Below are 18,957 nucleotides of genomic sequence, written 5' to 3' on the forward strand. Positions count from 1 at the left end.
CGCTGGTCCGCGGCGGGGCCGGGCCCCGGAGCGGCTCTGGTGCCGCTGCCAGGCGCCTGGGGCTGGGGCTGGGGCTGTGCCGCGGCCGGGCGGGGTGGTACAGGTGAGCGGGGGAGGGTGCGGGGATGCTCCCGTCTGTCACGGGTGGGTGGGTGTGTGGGGGGGGGACGTGGGACCGTGTCGGGCGGGCAGGGAGCGTGGCTGTTGTGGTCGGAGCAGGGGGTGCGGGACCTTCCAGCCGGGCGTGGGGCGGGGGTCACGCGGGGGGGGGGTAATAGGGGACCAAAAATCCCTCCCCCTTTTATTTTTCTTTCCCCACACATCCTGCAGCCTCTCGCCCAAGCCCGGGGTGCAGGGTTGGCCTGGGGCTGCGGGGAATGGAGAGGGACGAATTTCCTACTGGTCGCTTTCCCCTCTGTAGCGATCGATAATTAACATTAAGCCATTTGCCGCCAACGTTAAACGCGAGGGGGTGAAGCCGGACCCAGGTGACATGACTTGCATCCTTCAGGCTCGGCTGTAGCCGAAGGTTTCCGGGCAAGGACAGTCCCCCGTGTCCGGGCTGGCGCTTCCAGGGGCTGCTCTGCACGCACGGGCATTTGGTTCTCTCTCCCCGTACCATGCCGGTGCTTTCAGCGTGCCCGCGAAAACCTGGGGCGATTTCACCAAGCTTCATCCCCCAAGACGTAGTTTCTCACCACGCCAGCACCCCTCTGCTGTTGTGTGTGGGCTCCTCCCGTCTCCCACAGCCGCCCTCCCAGAAATCAAGCTGCTGGGTGTTTGGCATCACCCGGCCCCAAAACCTGTACAGAGTTTTAGTGCAAAAGCACCCAAGGAAAAAGGGGATTTTTTTTGTTGGATGATCCGTGGGTAAAATGTACCCAGTGGGTGATGGGTGATGTCAGCTAACACACCGGGCTCCCCGTGTTTTCACCGAGGGGGGCTGTAACTTGGTATAAGCAGAACGAGCTCGTTTGCTTTAACCAAGTGCCTCAGACTTGTCTTGAAATTTAAGGATCTCTTAACATTCAGAGCCAGATCTTGCTGTCGCCCCGGCAAAACCTGGAGCCAAGAACATACTTCACTTTCACTGGGAACTCTTGATTTGACCCCAATCCTTACAATATCCAGATACTAAAAATATTTGCTACACTTGATACTGTTTTTAACACCCCCCCTTACTTAGCAATTACAATTTAATATCTTGAATGTCTTATAAAGACAGCACCTGCATCGTTGTGTTAATCTAGGTATTGCATCGAATGCACAGGTATGAAAATAGAGTTAAACAATTGGCAGAGCTATTTCCACACAGTATTTCATCTTTGAAATGATACTTGCTATTATCCAGGTATTGAAATGTTGGGGGGGGGAGGGAAGGAGTGACAGGTGAAATTATTTTAATGATGAAAACAGTTTTAAGTGTGATTACAGCTGTTAAGCTGTCAGGTCTCCATCCCACAACTCCTTAAACACGCGCAGAGCTTGCACCCAATTAATGAAAGGAAGTAGGTCAAGGTGCCTGTTTGTGCCTGGAGAGCATGACATCAGTCAGGAAAGGAGACATAAGTAGTGGGTGTCAATCAGTGTCATTATGTCAAGTATTTCCATAAAGCTTAAGGAAACTTGGCTTGCTGAGATGTATCCCAACAGTCCAACTTCCCACGTGGCTGCTGCTGCTGTACCTGGGTGTCGGTGTGCGATGGCTGCGGCTGAGGGACCTCTGCTGATCCCAGGGCAAGTTGATCCCTGCTGATCTGCTCATCTCAGACAGAATGCGTGGCCTGGGGCTGAGATTTCAGAACAGCAAGGGTGGGTGGAGAGCACTCATGGCCTGGTCCTGCAAACACCTACTGCATGTGGTGCAATGCCTTCCACCCAGGTAAATTCCATTGGTCATACTGGTGTCGCACTGTTGAAGTTAACTGTGAGCCTGGGTGTTGGCCAGACAGAAGCTGTGGTACCATCAGAGGCATCATCTGGTTCCTAATACCTTGACCATACACTGATACGTGGAGGTGTAGATAGGTCCCATGGCTTGGAGTTTTTCTGGGGCTTAGAACAGGAGCTGGGTCCCTGATCCAGAAGCTTCTGACATCAAGCAGGAGGGGCCCAACTGTCCACCCAGCACTTCACACTCGGATGTGCAGTCTGTGCTCATGTTTCTGTGCATGTCATAACTGCAGAGCCACATGGAGATGTGACTGCATCAGAGTCTCTGCTGGCAGGATGAGTGAGGGCTCTTAGAAACCAGAGGCAGCATAGCTAGCTGGTCCTGGTGTATCATGTGTTAATTAGGTAATTGTGGTTATCATCAGGCCACTATATCTGAGATGGATCAGACCCACTTGTCAGCCCTGCTGAAGCCTCTGCACACAAGGAACTGGATGGATGGGTTGAACCCACTGAGACCAAAGACCTAAGGTCCAGGATGAGGACCTGCATGAGGGCTGGTGACTCTTCACCAAGCCAGTCTGACAGCTTCAGTGTTCTTCTGGACGTGGGCTGACTGTGGGTGCCAAGGGAAGGGTAAAAGCAGGGCCCAGCATGGGGTGAACTTGCCCAACCTTCAGATATTTCATTAGGAGCTTGTCTAGATGGAGGTGGAGTTTTTGCATTCAGCAGCTCTAGATGGACTTTCTTACTCTGTTTCAAGGGTCCTGTACAGATGGAGGTCAAACCCTACTCTCCTCATCAAATGCTGGCTTCTTTGGGTCTGACTGCACATCCAGGGCTGTCTGAGGTCATGCCCATGTGTAGAATCATAGAATAGGTTGGTAAGGACCTCAAAACATCATCTGGCCCAACTTTTTGTGAGACTATCTAGGTAGGGACAGGGTAGGAACATCCTTGCTTTTCTTTTTGGTGTTGCTTCCTTCCAGCCCCCTTGGATTTCAGCTGCAGCTGAAGCAAGCTCGGTTTGGCACATCAACAGGGCTGGAGGAACAGCCTCAAAACATGCAGACCCCTTTAACTGTCGCTTCTCTTGCAGGTCTGGAGTTGTCTCACTGTGTAGGGGCCAACTCACTGGGCCCTGCTGTGCCTTGGAGGTCTGGGGGCCCCTGCAAGATGAAGAGGGTCCGCACAGTTTTCAAACCAGAGCAGCTGGAGCGGCTGGAGCAAGAGTTCCTCAAGCAGCAGTACATGGTGGGCACGGAGCGAGTAGACCTGGCTGCAACTCTGCACCTCACAGAGACTCAGGTAAGAAACAACGGGGGAGCTGGGAACAGTGGCATAGATCCAGTGTCTGGGTTCAGTCTGTGGCGATTCCCCGTGCCATGAAGGGCAACAGGAGGAGGACGTGCCCTGTGGGACTCCCTCCTGCAAGAAGACATTGAAGCCGTGTGCATGGAGGGATGCAGGATTGGTTTGCATGGCTTATGAGTAAGAACATCCTTTCCTTAATCCAGGAAGTGGAACAAAAAGCATTTTAGGAGCACAGTCCTGCTTGCTTTAAGAGTTCAAGCTAAGTTGGACTAATGCATCTACATTGTGATCTTCTGGAGGCAGTTTATGGTTTTAAGTGTCTCTTTATGACACTGGGTCACATTTTTTTCTGCTGTTCACAGTATCTTTCTGCCCCTCCCACTGCAAGCTGCTTATTTATTGTGGAAAGGAGGAGTGGCATGATCTATGGTGGGATCCAAATTTGGTTGGGAAGAAGGGAGAGCAATGCAAGAGCGGTTCTGGGGGGTCAGGCAGGGTGTGAACAGCACAGGGGCAGGTGGGTGTCTCATCCTGCCCATGGAGACCAGCCATAGTCTTGAGGATGGGTGAGTTCAGTGACTCCTCCTGGCCAGAACCTCCTCTGTGGAGCTGCAACCCCCTCTCCCCATGTCCTTTCTCCCACAGTGTCACCTCCTGCTGACACGCACTGTCACCCCAGCAGAGAAGGGCACGTCTATCTCTTACAGAAACTGCTTTTTGGGGACATCTGGCTCAAAACCACACGGCAATGCTCACCACTGTGCCATTTCCCTGCTAGGTTAAAGTCTGGTTCCAGAACCGGAGGATCAAATGGAGGAAGCAGAGCATGGAGCAGAAGGCGGCAAAGCTGTCGCAGTTTGGGGTGATACAGCCTGCCACTGCAGACTCAACAGACATGAAGGACCGTGAGGAGGACACTGTGGACGTTGAGCTTTGAACAGCTTGTTCAAAGATAAGATTGGTTTTTGAGCCGTGTTTGCTGGATGGAGATTCTGGGGATGCAGACACGTCTGCGCTGCCTTGGTCCAAGCGAGACATTCCACCCTCAGTCTATGAATTTGAGCTACAGGACTAAACTGCAGCTGGCTGGGAGGAACCCCCCAAACATTGTTCGGTGCTGTAATTCCTGGGGCTTCATCCCCAGGCCTGTTGTTGTCCTTGCTGGTGCCGTAGCTGTGGCAAGGCATGTGATCTCCTGTTTGCTCCTGAAGCAGCAGGATACACAAGACAGTTTGCAGCAGAGAGGCTGGGCTGATGGTCAGACAATGTGTCTCTGCTGGCTGTGAGCATAAGGAGGCTTGTACATTGGGTCAACTTGCATGTGGCTGTATGCTCCTAAGAGAGAGACCTGCTCTGGGAGAAGAATCAGTCCTGATTGTTTTTCCTGGTCAATCTGACTCCCAACAAAAAAAAGAAAATTGGAAAGCCCTTTGCTCCCCCTCACAGAATGTATCATTGCTCTTGCAATAAGATGAACAGGGTCTGATTCTGCCCCTCCTTCTCTCATCCTGTGCCTTGATGGTTTTGTGCCTTTGTTTTGGCTTCTCAGACCCAGAGGGCAGAACCTGGTGGGCGTCTGGGTCCTCTGCCATTGCCTTACTTTGCCAATGCTGCTGCAGCAGGGAATGGGGTACTCGGGTCAGCTGAGGGGATTGGGGCTGTTACAGCAGCTTTCCCAACAGCTCTAGTGCTTCAGATGACCCCCTGCCCCTCATCCAGATGTGCTGGTCCTGGCCTGACCCATAGCAGTCGCTATGTTCTCTCCTCATTATACATCCAGGTGCCATGGGAAGCCATGTTGGCAGCTCAGGGCTTTTAGGCCAGGCTGGCAGGGCTCAGGCTGTCACCTCGGCTTTCAAGGTCTGCCAGGATACCAGGCACAATGTCCTGTCAGCTCAGGATAACTTATTGTGTCCCTTTCTGACCCAGAACACTGTGTATCACTTTAATACTGTTATTTATAGAAATAACTTTTCCCCCTCCTTAATAAATGTTGCTTATTTATTTGCTTTGCTTTTTAATTGAAATCTAGTGTGTTTTTAAAAGACACGGGACTGGCTGGGGGTGGGAGAGGAGGGGAGTGTTGGGCTCCTTTGTTTCAAAAAATCAATGGCTTCTTGGCCCACATGCTGCCAGTAATGGCTCATCCATCATTTTTGCTGGGTACAGTTTTCTGAGGAAATGGGGTTTAAAAAAATAAAAGAATTGCACCTTTTCCTCCTTCTAGTAATACCCCTGTTGTCAAAAAGTAAAGTCTGTTTTCCAACAGAAGTCAGAAAACCATGATTTCTTCTTGAAAGGGTGATTGTTCATTCCTGACATGACAATACAAATGTGAAAGCAGTTTTGGGTTTTTTCCCCCCTCAACACTTGTGTGTTTGTTGGTAAACGTGTGTGCTCATCTCAAGCTTTAACATCTGGAATGGAGCAAAAGCAGCTTTTAAACAGATCAGCTGAAAACCTAGGTCAAAAAATCAGGAGGGAAACACATTTCCAACTATTCTCTTCAATTTTCAATTTAAATTATTTAAAAACAACCCACAAAAAAGTGTGGGTTGTTTTTTGTTGTGGGGTTGGGGGTGTTTTTTTTGTCTTTACAAGCTTTTGGACACAATAAATGCTAAAAAATAAGTGGTTTTGGAAATTGATAGCTCCATTATCGTAGGTTAAAGTACGTAACACGAGTTACTATCTCTGGGCCAGTTCCTGCAGAGACATTTACTTTAGGAAATGTAATATCTGGTTAACCTACGATGCTCAGCTGCTCCCTGAGAACCTCTGACTGTAGGCAGATGTGGCCAAACCTGTGCAACCCCTGCTCTGATGCTACTTCAGCACACTGAAGCCCAGGACAAGGTTCCCCTGTGCTCTGCAAACAGAAGCAAAAGCAATCCTGGCCCAGCTTTGCAAATACTTCACGTTAATGTGAGCACCAGGCCCGGTACAGAGACATGATGGACGCTTTGAAGTGTTGCTGGCTGGAGCCACAACTCAAGCTGGTGTTTGATGGATGAAACGCCTCACCACTTAGTAGTGAAATCTTGGACAAACAGGATGTTTAAAGCTGTTACTACCATGATGACTACTCTTTCTACTATTAGTATGAGGATGCAATTGAAATAGGAGTCATGAGGTAGCATTGCTCCACCTGTGTCTAGGTCTTTGTAGACCACTCATATGGGCATTGCATGGCGGAGCAGGTCCCTGCATAGCCTCCTGCTGGGTTCACTGGGGCCAGACCCTGAAATACAGATGGGGAAGCTGTCCCTGGCAGTTTGTCTGTCCCTTGTCACTGGCTGGGTGGCCGGGGAGGTGTCCAGCGCTGTGGCCATGCTCCAGCTTGGGCTGCTGGCCTGGGCATGGAAGTGGCCCGATCCAATGTTCCACCCAGCGCAGCGTTACCGCCTGGTGTCGAGTCCCCACCACGAGCCGACAGTGACATCTAGTGACTCTAAAATATCCCAAACCGCCCTGACTATGAAATCGTCCCACATTCCCAGAATCGACTTCAGCCACCTGGTTGCCGAAGAGCGGGACCGAGTCATACATAACGGCATTGGTTGCGCCAGTGTGAATTAGTAAATACAACTCAACACGCGTTTTTGTGGGTTTTAGGCTTTTGCAGACAGCCTAGCAGGAGGCAGTGAGTGTGCAGGGAGCACGTTGCTGTGGTTCAAGGGGTTTTTTTCTTTGAAAGCTGGATGAGTTTTGGGTGCACAAGGCAGCTGGAGACTGTCTCTTCACCCTGTGAAGGGGCACCTAGCAGTCCCACCTGAAAGGGATATAAAGACTATCCCCCCCCGGATGTACCGTTAAAAAATAATAATGAATAAGAGAGAGGCAGTGAAACTCCTGGTTTTTTTTCTGTGTGGTTGTGGAAGCATCACAGCCCTGTTTCGGGGCCTTTGGCGGTGTTTTTGGAGAGTGGCGGTGGGCTGAGGGGAGGGCTAAGATGGCTGCCGGCCCCCAGCCGCTCCGGGGCTTGAGGGGGGGGGTGGTGATGACCGCGGACCCTGGGCCGTGGGTGCAGTAGCCATCTTCGTGCTTCGCGGTGGGTGAGGAAGGCGGAGGAGGAGGAGGAGAAGGAGGAGGAAGAGGAAGAGGCGCTGCCCGCCCCCAGCGGGTCAGAGCAGGGAAGTCGCCGCCCGAAGATGGCCGCCGCGGCGGGGGACGTGTGCGGCGCCGTGCTGGGGGGCCGCGGCGGGGCCGGGGCCGCAGCGGAGGCGCGGTTCATCAGCAGCGCCAAGGTGAGTCCGGCGGTGCCGGCCAGTGCCCCCGCGGCGGGGGTCCCTCCCTTCCCTCACGCTGCGACAGAGCCGATTTTAAGGGGGAAAGGGAGGTAAAAGCCGACCAGCCTCCCCTCGGTCTGAGTGGGGGGGGATGATGTACCCTCAGCCCCTGGGTGGGTTGTCGCCTTCGGTGCGTCCCCTGCCCCACGCCTCTCCCTCGGCAGGGGAAAGGCTTGTTCGCCACCAAGAACATCCGCAAAGGGGAGACCGTCTTCGTGGAGAGGCCGGTGGTGTCGTCCCAATTCCTCTGGAACGCCCTGTACAACTACCGAGGTGAGCGGCTGGCGGTGGCACGGCCCCATCACCCCGCTGAGGTGACTGTGGGGTCTCGAAGGCACTGCCGGGTTTTCAAGGAGAGGGTTTGGGAGTGTCGTAGTGTGGCACATGAGGGTGGCCCTGCTGCTGTTTCTGCCTCTGCCTTGAGCAAACTGTTGACGAGTTGGAGACGTCGGGGTTGTTTGAGGGATGGTGACTTCCATCAAGCCTGGAGGAGAGAATCATAGAATCATAGAATCATAGACTGGTCTGGGTTGGAAGGGACCCCAAGGATCATAGAGCTCCAACCCCCCTGCCACAGGCAGGGACACCAACCTCCAGGCCTGGAGCTACACAAGGCTGCCCAGGGCCCCATCCAACCTGGCCTTGAATACCTCCAGGGACGGGGAATCCACTACCTCTCAGGGCAGCCTGTTCCAGCACCTCACCACTCTTTCTGTAAAAAACTTCCCCCTAATATCTAATCTAAACCTTCCCTCCTTTAGCTTTAGTCCATTCCCCCTTGTCCTGCCATTATCTGCTCTTTTAAAAAGTCGAATCCCTTCCTGCCACCGTATGCCACCCTTGGGGCCCTGTCTGTGAGGGGAACCCTGGTTTATTTTAGTGGTGTGGGTTCTGTCCCCACCTCACCATTCTGGGGGTACAGGTGCTAGCAGTCTCCAGGGGCATCAGAATAAAAAATGAGGATTATAAGAGCAGGATTTTAAACTTTGTTTTGGTCTGCCTAGACTCTGCTGTTCGCAGAGCTCTGTCACAATTCAGTGAGGTGGGGATGCTTCCAATTGTGTGGCCCTTTAAATGCTTCCCAGCATTACAGGGCAGCAGATGAAGGCTGGGCAGGGGGTTAAATTGCAGCAGAAAGCGTCTTTCCAGTGGTAGGAACAGTAAGAGACCAGTTCTGGCTCCTTTTCTAAGTCTTTGGTCTCTCTGTGGCATCTGTCCATCTTGTCTTCCCCACAGCCTGCGATCACTGCCTGCGAGCTTTGGAGACAGCAGAGGAAAATGCCCAGCGGCTGCTGGGGAAGAGCTCGCTGGTGCTGCCTCACCCAGAGCAGTGCAGCATCCGGAAAGACCTGCACCAGCAGTGTCCCCGGTGCCAGGTATGGAGCTGCTGGGAGGGACCTTGTTGGGGTTGCTGACTCCTTTACAGCAGGCACTTGCGCTGCCCTGGAATGGGTGTCTCTGCCTTTTCCTTCTGCATCGTGATGGCTAAGGAGCTGAGGCTCACGCGGATGGGGAGGGGACACAGATGGGCCTAGGACCCCCTTTTCCTGCTACCATAGCCAATGCTGGGTGCTGTGCTCTAGGTGATGTACTGCAGTGCTGAATGCAGGCAGGCCGCTTTGGAGCAGTACCACCAGGTCCTCTGCCTTGGCCCGTCCCGTGATGACCCCACGCACCCCCTCAACAAGCTGCAGGAAGCATGGAGGTAGGGCACCAACCACCTGCCCGTTGCTCCACAGGTGGCTCTCCTGGGCTGGGTGATGCTGCCTGGGACCAGTGCTGAGAACTGCCTTTGCTTTGCATCCCTGCATGGGGTGGCTGGAGGGTGGTGGTGGCTGTGGGATGCTGCCTGGCTCTACCTGCTTGTTGGGCAGCAGGTGATTTGTGTTGGCAGCACGAGGGTTTGGACACACAGCAGAGCAGTTCTTGTTTTTCTCCTGGTAAAGAGCTAGAAAGCACTGAACTGCACATCCCTCATTCCTGCAGTTTTATAGTGGTCCTGTGGATCTCCAGCCTCTGGGAGATCCTCCTCACAGCACCCCTGCGGGTACATAAACTGCTGCCCCTGCTTACAGATGGCAAAATGGGTGCAGAGGGGAGAAGCAATGTCCCTGACCCAAAGCTCATCACAAATCCCAGCTCTCACCACAGTCCTGGGCTTTGTGTGAGACCCAGGCTGTACTTCAGGAGGATGGTGGGGGGATTATTTGTATGTCTAGAGCAGGCAGGTGGGTGCAGGCTGCTTCTCACAATGAGCAGTGCTGGATCAGTGATGCTGTGGTGGCTGCTCCAGTGTGACAGTTGAGTGTGGGCCTGGCCACATGGATGGCAGCTGCCTCTGCCTCCCTCCAGCTTTTTGTTTCCATACCAGCACGGATCTGCTCACATTTTTTTCTTCGTTCTTATCCCCCAGAAACATGCATTATCCACCAGAGACTTCCAGCATCATGCTGATGGCCCGCATGGTCGCCACTGTCAAACAGGTATGTCTGCAGTTTGGAGCCACAGCTGCTGGTGTGTGGTTTCCTCATCCCTTTCTGGCTGTTATTCCTAGGGACTGATCTCCAGTGACTGGTGGGGTCCTGCTTGAATAGATTTCACCATCTGGTGGTCCCTGGTCATGGAGACAGCAGGCAGCAGAGGAGGTTCCTATGTCCTGAGCCAAGCAGGTTGTTTTTTCTGTACCAAAATAGTTAGCCAGAACTGAACCTTTCCTTTGGCTCTGTTTCTTTGATCTGGTTTCCTCAGTGTTTATTCAGACAATAAACTACCACCATGCAACTGCTTCTGGTGGTTCCTGATAGCAGGCTGGATACCTCTGAGCTCAGTGGGGCTTGTCCTCTCCTCCCTCTCTCCTGGCAGGGGAGGGGAGCAGTGTTGGTGCAACACTTTTGCTTGATTCCATTGTCAGGCGAAAGACAAGGAGTGGTGGATCAAAGCCTTCTCCCAGTTCTGCAATAAGACAGCAAATGAGGAAGAGGAGATTGTGCACAAGCTGCTGGGGGACAAATTTAAGGTAAGAGCCTGGATGTGTTGGATCCCTGAGCTTGCCTTCTCCCTGCCTGTGTCTGTGACCCCACACAGAGACCCTGTTACAGCTGGGATGGGAGACATTGGAAATCCCCTTAGGGGCTGGCTGACCTGACAGAGAGGAAATGGGTTGCTTGGAGGGCTTTGGGCTTGTGCTGCTTTAGTGGGACATGCTGCTCAATCCTGTGGTGGAGATGTTTCCGCTGTGGGATGGGACAGGGTGATATTTAGCTGCTGAGTAGGTGGCTTTTGCTGCTAAAATGAGTGGCTGTCGCTGCTCTGAGGGCAGCAGCTTCCAGCCTTGCAGGGAAGGATGAGGAGCCTGACTCCTGAGCCTTCTAGCCAGTGCTGGCCTTGGCCATCAGCCTGGCTGTGACTCCCAGCAGTGTCTCCCAGCCTGATGGTGTTGCTGTATCCTGCCAGGGCCAACTGGAGCTGCTGCGGTTGCTCTTCACTGAAGCCCTTTATGATGAACATCTCAGCAGGGTGAGTTGAGCTGCCTCTTGACTACTTCAGCAGTGTGGCAGGACCCTCTGCTCAGCACCAGCCCCACTGGGTCATGTCTGCCCCAAATGCCAGGGCTTCCCCATGGTCTCTGCCCATTCCTTGCTTCTCCCAAAACTCCCTGTGGGATTTGAGATGCTTGCGGAGTGGGGTGCTGCCTTGGGCTGGCCTGGGCTTAGCTGCTTTCTCATCTCCCTTCTGCAGTGGTTCACTCCAGAAGGCTTTCGATCCCTCTTTGCCCTCGTTGGGACGAATGGCCAAGGCATAGGAACAAGGTAATGGGGTTGTCTGGGTGCTCCTTGCAGGGCAGCAGAGGTGTGGCATGGAGGGAATGTGCAGTCTGCAAATCCACGTTGGCCTGGGTTGAGATGTAAGAGAGGGGGATTGAGAGGCGACCTTCTAAACACACCTCCACCTTGCCTGTGTCCAACCCTTTTGCATCCCTCTGCCAGACCTCGGCCACCCTGAGCCACTGAGTTTAACCCTTAGATTCCCCCCTGCCAGGTCCCACTGTGTGCTCACAGCAGCACTGTGGGACTGTGATGGTGTCTGTCTGCTTCCTGACAGCTCTCTGAGCCAGTGGGTGCATGCTTGCGATGCACTGGATCTCCCCATGCTGCAGCGAGAGGAGCTGGACGCCTTCATCGACCAGCTCTACAAGGACATTGAGAAGGGTGAGGCTCTGAAGTGACTGTGGGCAGTGTCAGGCAGTGCTGTTGGCAGGATTTAGAGAGAGGGTTTTGCTGCTGGAGACTCCTCCTAGCATTCAGGGACCAGGTGAGGTTCCTGCTGGGGACTGGGAAATCCCACTTAGCCATGTCCCTGTGAACCATGTCTGCTGTCTTTGGCTTACTGTGTGTGGGTGGGCCAAGTGCAGGTTTGTGGGCAGCATGACCTGTGGCAGGTTGGGATGGCTGGAGGGTTGATCTGGAGGGATCCTGTGCAGAAGAGTCCCATTGACACTGAACACTCAAAGATGTGTTTATCACTTACTTGAGGTAGCAGTGTGAGCACGGACACAGGCCGCTGGGAGCACACTTGAGCTGGGGGTGTGCAAACCTTCATGTGCTTCTATCCCTTCCCAGTGGGGAGGGGAGTGTGCTTTGGAAACCACCCTTGTACCCCCAGCCCCCTGAGCAGTGCTGGCTGGGTGTGTGGAGGAGCCAGACCGGCCCGTGCAAAGCTCTAACCCCCTCTCTGTGCTGCAGAGTCAGGAGAGTTCCTCAACTGCGAGGGATCGGGTCTCTACGTGCTGCAGAGCTGCTGTAAGTAACACAAGGCCTGGGAGGGGAACTAGTAGTGAGGAGTGGGATGTCCTGGGTTAGACTGGCTCATTTCTTCCTAAAAGCTTCTGGAGAAAGGAGTTTGTGCTTCCTGTATGTGGATGGGATGGGATGGGTGCTGCCCTGAGGCCTGGCTGCTCTCTTGGGGGTCTCCTGGCACCTCACCTAGCTGTGTAATGGTCAGTCCTGGCTTGAGTGAACTGGGATGTAACGCAGGCTCTGGGAGCCATGTGTGCAGTTACCAAAGAGACCGTTCTACAGTCGTGTCTGTGTGAAGCAGCACTGAACAAACCATTAAGGGAGGGATCCTTTCTTGGCTGGGCCATGGGGATGGAGGAGAGGATGTCCCAGCACCTGGAGCTGTCGTCTTTCACTCCAAAGTTTTAACAGCAGACTGGGGATGAGCAGGGCCTGGGAATGGCTGCTGGGAGAGCTGGGAAGTGGGGAATAAGTGCTGCCCTGTGCATCCTTCCTTCAGCACCTGAAGGCAGAGGTGGTGCTGTGCATCCCTGGCTATTGTCCAGGACAGCTTGTGCTCTCTGAGTGGTTTTTGTGGGCCTGAGGGAGCCTTGGCCCTGCACCCTGTTCTGCTGGACCCCGCAGTTCCCAGCAGGAATGGAGGGTGTCTTGCTGGTGTCCCTGAGGCTGCTTGGGTGGCTGCAACATTGTGCTGCCTTAGCCAGGCTGTGGCCTTCCCAGTTGGTACTGGCTCTCATATGTCCAGGCCACACTGAAGGGCTGTGTGGGATTTCTCACACTGCCTCTGCCTGCTCTGGAGAGGCCCTCACAGCCACCGCTTGTCTTCCCTGTAGGTAACCACAGCTGCATTCCCAATGCTGAGACATCTTTCCCAGAAAACAACTTCCTCCTGCACCTGACGGCTCTGGAGGACATTGAAGCAGGAGAGGTGAGACAGCAGGGCTCGGGGGTGGCATCACACCTTGGCAGAGGGTTCTTGTGTCCCCTACATCCCCCACTGACCCCAGCTCTGTACCTCCTGTTTCTTACATTGTCCTGGCAGAGGAATTCATGCCTCATCCCATGCAGGGGCTGCCAGACCCCGTGTTTCTGGCTGACCGAGAGGGACTGGTACAAATGATGGCTTTGGGGCCATGGGAAGCAATGCTCAGCCCAACCTGTTTGTCTTTGCTCACAGGAAATCTGCATCAGTTATTTAGACTGTTGTCAGAGGGAGCGGAGCAGACACAGCCGCAACAAGATACTCAGGTAGGGGCTGCTTGGAGGAACCTGGGGGGGATGTGGCACCCCTCTGCACCCTCAGTCAGTCTGGGTCCCCACCTCAGGGCCTGGTGCATGTCCTGGTGTGTGGCTGTGCGTGGGCTGGTGTGCTCATGGCAGGAGGTACACGCAGCACGGGGGGTTCTTTGGGGCCTTGTGGCAGGGTGTACATGTAGCATGTGGATCTTTTGGTGCTTTGAGCCCCTTGTGGTCCCTTCTTGTGTGTTGTAGCCTCAGGGACCGAGGATTTGGGCTTCCTCTCCCCATCCACCTTCCTTTTCCTTCTCTGCCCTTCAAGGGTGGAGGTTCTTGCTGATGGGCATCATCCCAGTGCCTCATCACCCCTGCAGGGCCAAGAAATCCCTCTCTCCACTTAACTACCTCAGTGCCACCTGAGCCAGCATGATTAAACCCCCAAACTCTGAGTTACACATATTGAGCCCTTTCCTGCCTGCTCTGTCCCTGACCCCTTGCCCAGCAGCAGTGTTGGGGTTGTGCCTGTCTTGATGCCATCACTCCTCCTTCTGCTTCCTCTTCTTCTAGGGAGAACTACTTGTTTACCTGCTCGTGTCCCAAGTGCCTAGTGCAAGCCGACGATGCCGACGTGACATCAGACGAAGAGGAGGAGGGTGAAGGGGAGACGGATGATGCTGAGCTGGAGGATGAGATGACTGATGTTTGATCCTGGCCCCGGGCGAGAGGGAAGGGAAAGGGATGAGGGGGTTCCTCTGACAGGCAGCAGCTTTAATACTAGAAACAGGGTTGTGTTGTGGGGTCGGGTGGGAGGCCACGTGTCGGTGGTGGGTGTGAAGATCTGGCTGAGCAGGGCAGTGGGGGAGCCGGAGGCAGGCCCTGCTCCCACCTGTCCATGTGTGTGTGTGTGTGCATGTGTCGGGCTGTCCTCGTCCTCCCTCTACAGGGAGGACACTTGTGACAGGCCGTTGGCCCCTTGCTGCGTCCTGGTCCCAGAGGGGCTGGCTGGTGCTTGCAGGGGAGGCTGGAGAAGAGCAGGGTCCAGCCAGCCCCTGGGACACCACAGTGGTTGCCTTGTGGCCGCCTCCAAGGCTGCTCTGCCGTGTCTGTGCTGGCCGTGGATGCGGGGGAGCATGTCCTTTCCTACCCCACAGGGACGAGGGGAACGTGTGTGTGTGTACGTGTGTGCACGAGGGGTACTATTTAATGTCTATATTAGCACTATCTACACACTAAGGAGCTGGGGTCCTTGTATAATTACTCCATCCCATGCCTTGGCTCGGCGAGCAGCAAGGGGCAAAATGATTTTGCAGGTGGGAAAGACACCTTTATGGGTGGCTCAGATGCCCAAGTCCAGCGGGAAGAGCAGAGCCAACACTGGCAGGCACCTTCCTCCCACCTCAGCCCTGTCCTTTACACAATGCAAAGTCCCATGCAGTGATTGCTGGGCTGTTTGGGGAAGTGGAACGGACAGGCTGCTGCCAGCCCGGAACTGACACAGGCTAGTGTTGTGTAAGCTGAGTTACCATCCAAAACCCAAAAGATGTTTTAGGTTTTGCAGGGAGCCAGCCATCCCACTGGGCTGTCCGGCTGCTTGGGCAGGAGGATGCACCCGAGAGGGAGCTGCTGTGGCTTAGGGATGTAGCGTTGTACTGTGCTTCCCTGCACCCCCACCATGGAGATGTCACCGGCAGCTGAGTACTGCCATCCATCCCATGCTGCCAGCCACCCTTGAGGGCTGTCCCCATCTGCGTCCCACACAGCTGGAGGGAGAAGATGGCTCCTAACAAGACAGGCAGCAGGGTGGGGATGCACCTGAGGTATTTTCCTCCTCCCCTGGATTTTTGGGGGAGCTGTTTTCCTACTGCCGCTTCCTTTGAGCCCACGACAGCTGCATTGTGGGACCGAGGGCCACACTGTAGATGGGCACCTCTGACACTACTGTCACCACCAGCCCTGCGCCCCACTGCTCTCCACCCAGCCGCCCTGGGGCTGCCTGCCCTTCAGTGTTCATAATAAATCCAGACTGGTGAGAAGTAGGCTGTGTTGTTTTGTACTGGTAAACTGTGGGAGGCGGGGAGAAATGCAGAGAAAGGGTTGTGATGGGGGGGCTGATCCTCAGGGAGTCCTGGGGATGAGGGAATAGGTGCCCAGCAAGGTCCTTCTGGGCTCTGGGTCTGACCTTAGGCCAGAGGCAGTGTTGTCCCAAGAGCCTCTTGCTGCCCCAGTGCTTGACCTCTCCATGCTGTGTAGGGGCCCTGGCTGCAGGAGGCACCTTTAGGAAGGAAGAAAAAGGGACACTCCCTTAAAATTTGTTCAGACTTCATTAGCTCAGACAAAAATATACAGAAGTAGGATGAGCCCTGATAGCACAAACCAAGCCTCTACCTCATCCTCCCACCCAGCCCCGGCGGACCGCAGCTGTGTAACTCTGCATCCCCTTAAACCAGCAGCACAAGTTACTGGTGGTTTTTCACACGTGGTTAAAATGTTTCTCAGGGAAGCACTGGCCTGCTCAGGGCCATCACCTCCCTCCCAGAAAGTCACTACAAAGGGTGCTTGGTGCCAGGATCGAGGTTCCCTCCACAGGTGCTGGTGGTTGCCCTTTAGCCGCACACCAGTGGCAGCAGAAAGATCTTCCCTGTTGCTGAATCCGGTGGGATCTGGAGTGCGTTGGGACCCTTTCCTTAAACCTGGTTCCTGTGGCCAGCTCCTGGAATCCACCATGAAGTCCTCAATCTGCCACAGCTTCCAGCTGCTACCAGAAGGTCCAAGGGGGCTGCATCATTTCGTACGTGGGGATGCTGGTGACATTGACAGGAATGGAGATGACAGCCCAGGGGAGCCCGTGCTGCTCTAGGGAGCGTCTGATCATGTACCTGGAAGGATAAAGAAGCGTCCTGTGTTTTGGGGAGACAAGGCTGTCCCTTGCCCTCTTCCCACAAGCTCGGGAAGATGAGACAGCTCTTGGCCAAGGCACCTACCCGTCCCTGCCCAGCAGGAAGAGCGCGGGGATGTCGGCTGTCCTCCTGGTGCTGTCCTGGATCATCTCGATGTAAAAGCTGTCGTTATCGTAGGCGTTGTCGGCGATGATCACAGCCCGGCCACCATGCTCCTGGATGATGCGTGTCTTTGACAGGAATGAGCAGCCCCTGGGGCAAAGAGTGACAATGTTTTGGTGGCTGCAGACAGATCCTCAGCAGGTACAAAACATGCAAAGTGCCAGAGTTTGCCTGGAGCTGCCCAAACCAAGGGCTGTCTTCCCAGCTCCTTCCCTCTCTCAACCCCTGCTCCTCTTTCAGCCTGTATTTTAGGCACAGGCAGCCCACACTCTGCCACTCTCTCTTAAGAAAAAATGAAATAAAATTTAAAGGAGGCCTTTTTCCAACTTAGTGCAGGCTGGTTTCTACGAGACACAACGTGAAAGGCTGTGGCGTAGGAGCACTGTCATGTTTTCCCTGTACATGATGAGATCAAGTCCTGGGGAAGAAGCTGGAGGCGACAGTGAAACGTGGCCATGGCATTTGTCACCCTCTGCAGCGCAGCAGCTCCCCTCCTGCCTGAGGGTCACCCCCACCTCCCCCAACAGTTCCTGTGATGCCAGACGTACCCTCTCTCCACCAAAGCAATCTGGTCCTGGATGAAGACACCATTGTTCAGCTCTCCGCAGGCTTCGGGGGGATCCGCTGGGACCAGGTGGATCTGGTCGTACCTTGTGTTCTCCGAGGAGGAGACAGGCAGGAGTGAGAGAGGGGGTTTTGGGGCCATTTCCCATCCCCAGCCACTCCAAGGACGCCCCCACTGTCCTGTGCGCTGCTCATCCCTGTGTGGGGTGTGCTTTTGGGGAGATTTAGAACCCTGGGTTGTCCCTGTCCAGCCTCTGCCAAGCTATCCTGAGCTCATTCAACAGCTTCCTAGCTCTTGCTGTCACTGTGGGGAGGAGAAACTGAGGCATGACACCACCTATACATACAGGTCCTCCTCGGGAACACGTGCAGAGGCACAAAGTGTCTTTGCTGCTTGACATCCCACGTGCTTTCTAGCACATAGGCTGCTGCACCCCCATCCCCACCCTGGGTTTATTCAGGGAAAGGTCTTACATCTGCAGATAGGTCGATTTATCTCTGCTGCTCCCCACAGGAGACCAACCAGCCCTCCTGGGACATGGCTGTGCCCACTTCAGCCCTCAAAGGAGGAAACAGTGGGGCGCATGCTCCCTGAACACGTGGGGCCAAATTCCCCCTCCAAAAACCTGCTGAGGCCAAGGGTAGGGACCAACGCATGCTGCCTTCCTAAGGGAAGGTTCACAGAAGAGATATTAGCTCTGTTTTTATAAAAAGCTTCAAATCACCTGGTGTCACAATGGACAAACAGTAGGATGAGGGCAGAGGGGGTGGCAACACGACTTCAGTTCTTAATACTTACAAACACACCACCAAAGTCCTTGGCTGGAGTGGCAGTGAAGATGTAGCGGATGTCCCCAGGGCTCAGCACTTGGAAGTACAAGTACTCGTGGATGCGCAAACCTGGGTGTGCAGAGAGAGAGGTGAGAGGCAGAGACAACACAAGGGAAAATTCCTGAAAAGAGGGAAAACGTGCAACCATTGCCCCTGGCCTGCACCGTGTGCTGAGAGGAACACACCTGGGGAGCTGGGGCAAAGGGCCCAAAACGCCAGGTTCCGCTTGGGTGGGCGGGAGAAGGGCACTGGGATTGGGGTGCGCTGCGGGATGGGGGCAATGCAGCCGGATCACGGGGGGACTGGTAGTGCCCGGCGCCTGACTGGGGTGCGCAGGGGGGAATCCTGCTGGGAATGAGGCGTCCTGCGAGGCACCGCACCCGGGGCCAGGCGCTGGATGGGGTTAACAGAATGGGGCCGGCGTGCACAGAGAGGGGGAACGAGCCCAGGCCGGGGCTGACTCGCAGCGCCCCGGGGGGAAACGCACCCGGTGCTGGACGCGGAGCCGCAGCCAGGCCGGGCCGCCCCGGGGGAAGCCGCCCCGGGATCGCGAGGGGAAACGCCGCCGCACCGGGGTGGGGGGGTGGGGGGGGCCCGGCTGCAGGGAGGGGCAATGCACCCCAGCGCGCTGCCGCCGGGGGAACGGGCCGGGCTGCACGGCGGGACGGAAGAGCGGCCGGACGGGGTGCCGAGGCCGGAGCGGCCGCTCGCACTCACCGCGGGCCGGGCAGGAGCAGAGGCAGAGGCAGAGCCACAGCGACCGGCGGAGCATGGCTGCGACCGGCGCCGCCAGCCGCCCCGCCCCGCCCGGCTCGCCGGCCGCCCATTGGCTGCGCCTCCGCTCCGCGTCTTCCTATTGGTCGGAGCCGCCATCAATCTTCTGAGACACGGAGGCGGGACGGTGCGGAGGCCTGCGCAGCGCCGGGGTGAATGTCAGTTCGGGGGCCGTTCCCGGGCCGGCGGGGTCTCGGTGTA

The 18,957-nt window shown here is 55.2% G+C and overlaps 3 protein-coding genes across 3 annotated transcripts; 2 read left to right on the forward strand and 1 right to left on the reverse strand.

Moving 5' to 3' along the window:
* Positions 1–3,069: 3,069 nt before the first annotated feature.
* LOC311191544 (homeobox protein not2-like) lies at positions 3,070–4,144 on the forward strand (the record flags this gene model as incomplete). Its single annotated transcript, XM_084263754.1, has 2 exons — positions 3,070–3,201; positions 3,986–4,144. 2 exons carry the CDS (start codon positions 3,070–3,072, stop codon positions 4,142–4,144), a joined length of 291 nt encoding a protein of 96 aa, XP_084119880.1.
* Positions 4,145–7,343: 3,199 nt separating this feature from the next.
* Positions 7,344–15,549, forward strand: SMYD5 (SMYD family member 5). Its single transcript, XM_084263876.1, has 13 exons — positions 7,344–7,454; positions 7,661–7,769; positions 8,733–8,872; positions 9,080–9,201; positions 9,910–9,979; positions 10,408–10,512; positions 10,950–11,012; positions 11,235–11,305; positions 11,598–11,704; positions 12,239–12,295; positions 13,126–13,220; positions 13,470–13,540; positions 14,096–15,549. The coding sequence occupies exons 1-13, from the start codon at positions 7,359–7,361 to the stop codon at positions 14,232–14,234; spliced, it is 1,245 nt and encodes a 414-aa protein (XP_084120002.1). The 5' UTR covers positions 7,344–7,358; the 3' UTR covers positions 14,235–15,549.
* A 281-nt stretch (positions 15,550–15,830) lies between these two features.
* Positions 15,831–18,781, reverse strand: PRADC1 (protease associated domain containing 1). Its single transcript, XM_084263877.1, has 5 exons — positions 18,700–18,781; positions 17,951–18,051; positions 17,136–17,245; positions 16,510–16,677; positions 15,831–16,404 (listed from the first exon to the last, which is right to left on the reverse strand). Exons 1-5 carry the CDS (start codon positions 18,752–18,754, stop codon positions 16,284–16,286), a joined length of 555 nt encoding a protein of 184 aa, XP_084120003.1. The 5' UTR covers positions 18,755–18,781; the 3' UTR covers positions 15,831–16,283.
* Positions 18,782–18,957: the final 176 nt, after the last annotated feature.

This window comes from Gallinula chloropus (genome assembly GCF_964237585.1).
Source record: "Gallinula chloropus genome assembly, chromosome: 4".
Lineage (NCBI taxonomy): Eukaryota > Metazoa > Chordata > Aves > Gruiformes > Rallidae > Gallinula > Gallinula chloropus.

Bases quoted from the DNA above. Each gene is read 5' to 3' on its own strand.
- PRADC1 (XM_084263877.1), bottom strand. From the start codon at position 18,754: ATGCTCCGCCGGTCGCTGTGGCTCTGCCTCTGCCTCTGCTCCTGCCCG. The intron at 18,052-18,699 runs GTGAGTGCGAGC...CTGCACACCCAG, and splicing joins CTGCTCCTGCCCGGCCCGCG to GTTTGCGCATCCACGAGTAC. The intron at 16,405-16,509 runs GTAGGTGCCTTG...TTATCCTTCCAG, and splicing joins TTCCTGCTGGGCAGGGACGG to GTACATGATCAGACGCTCCC.
- SMYD5 (XM_084263876.1), top strand. From the start codon at position 7,359: ATGGCCGCCGCGGCGGGGGACGTGTGCGGCGCCGTGCTGGGGGGCCGC. The intron at 7,455-7,660 runs GTGAGTCCGGCG...CTCCCTCGGCAG, and splicing joins GGTTCATCAGCAGCGCCAAG to GGGAAAGGCTTGTTCGCCAC. The intron at 8,873-9,079 runs GTATGGAGCTGC...GCTGTGCTCTAG, and splicing joins AGCAGTGTCCCCGGTGCCAG to GTGATGTACTGCAGTGCTGA.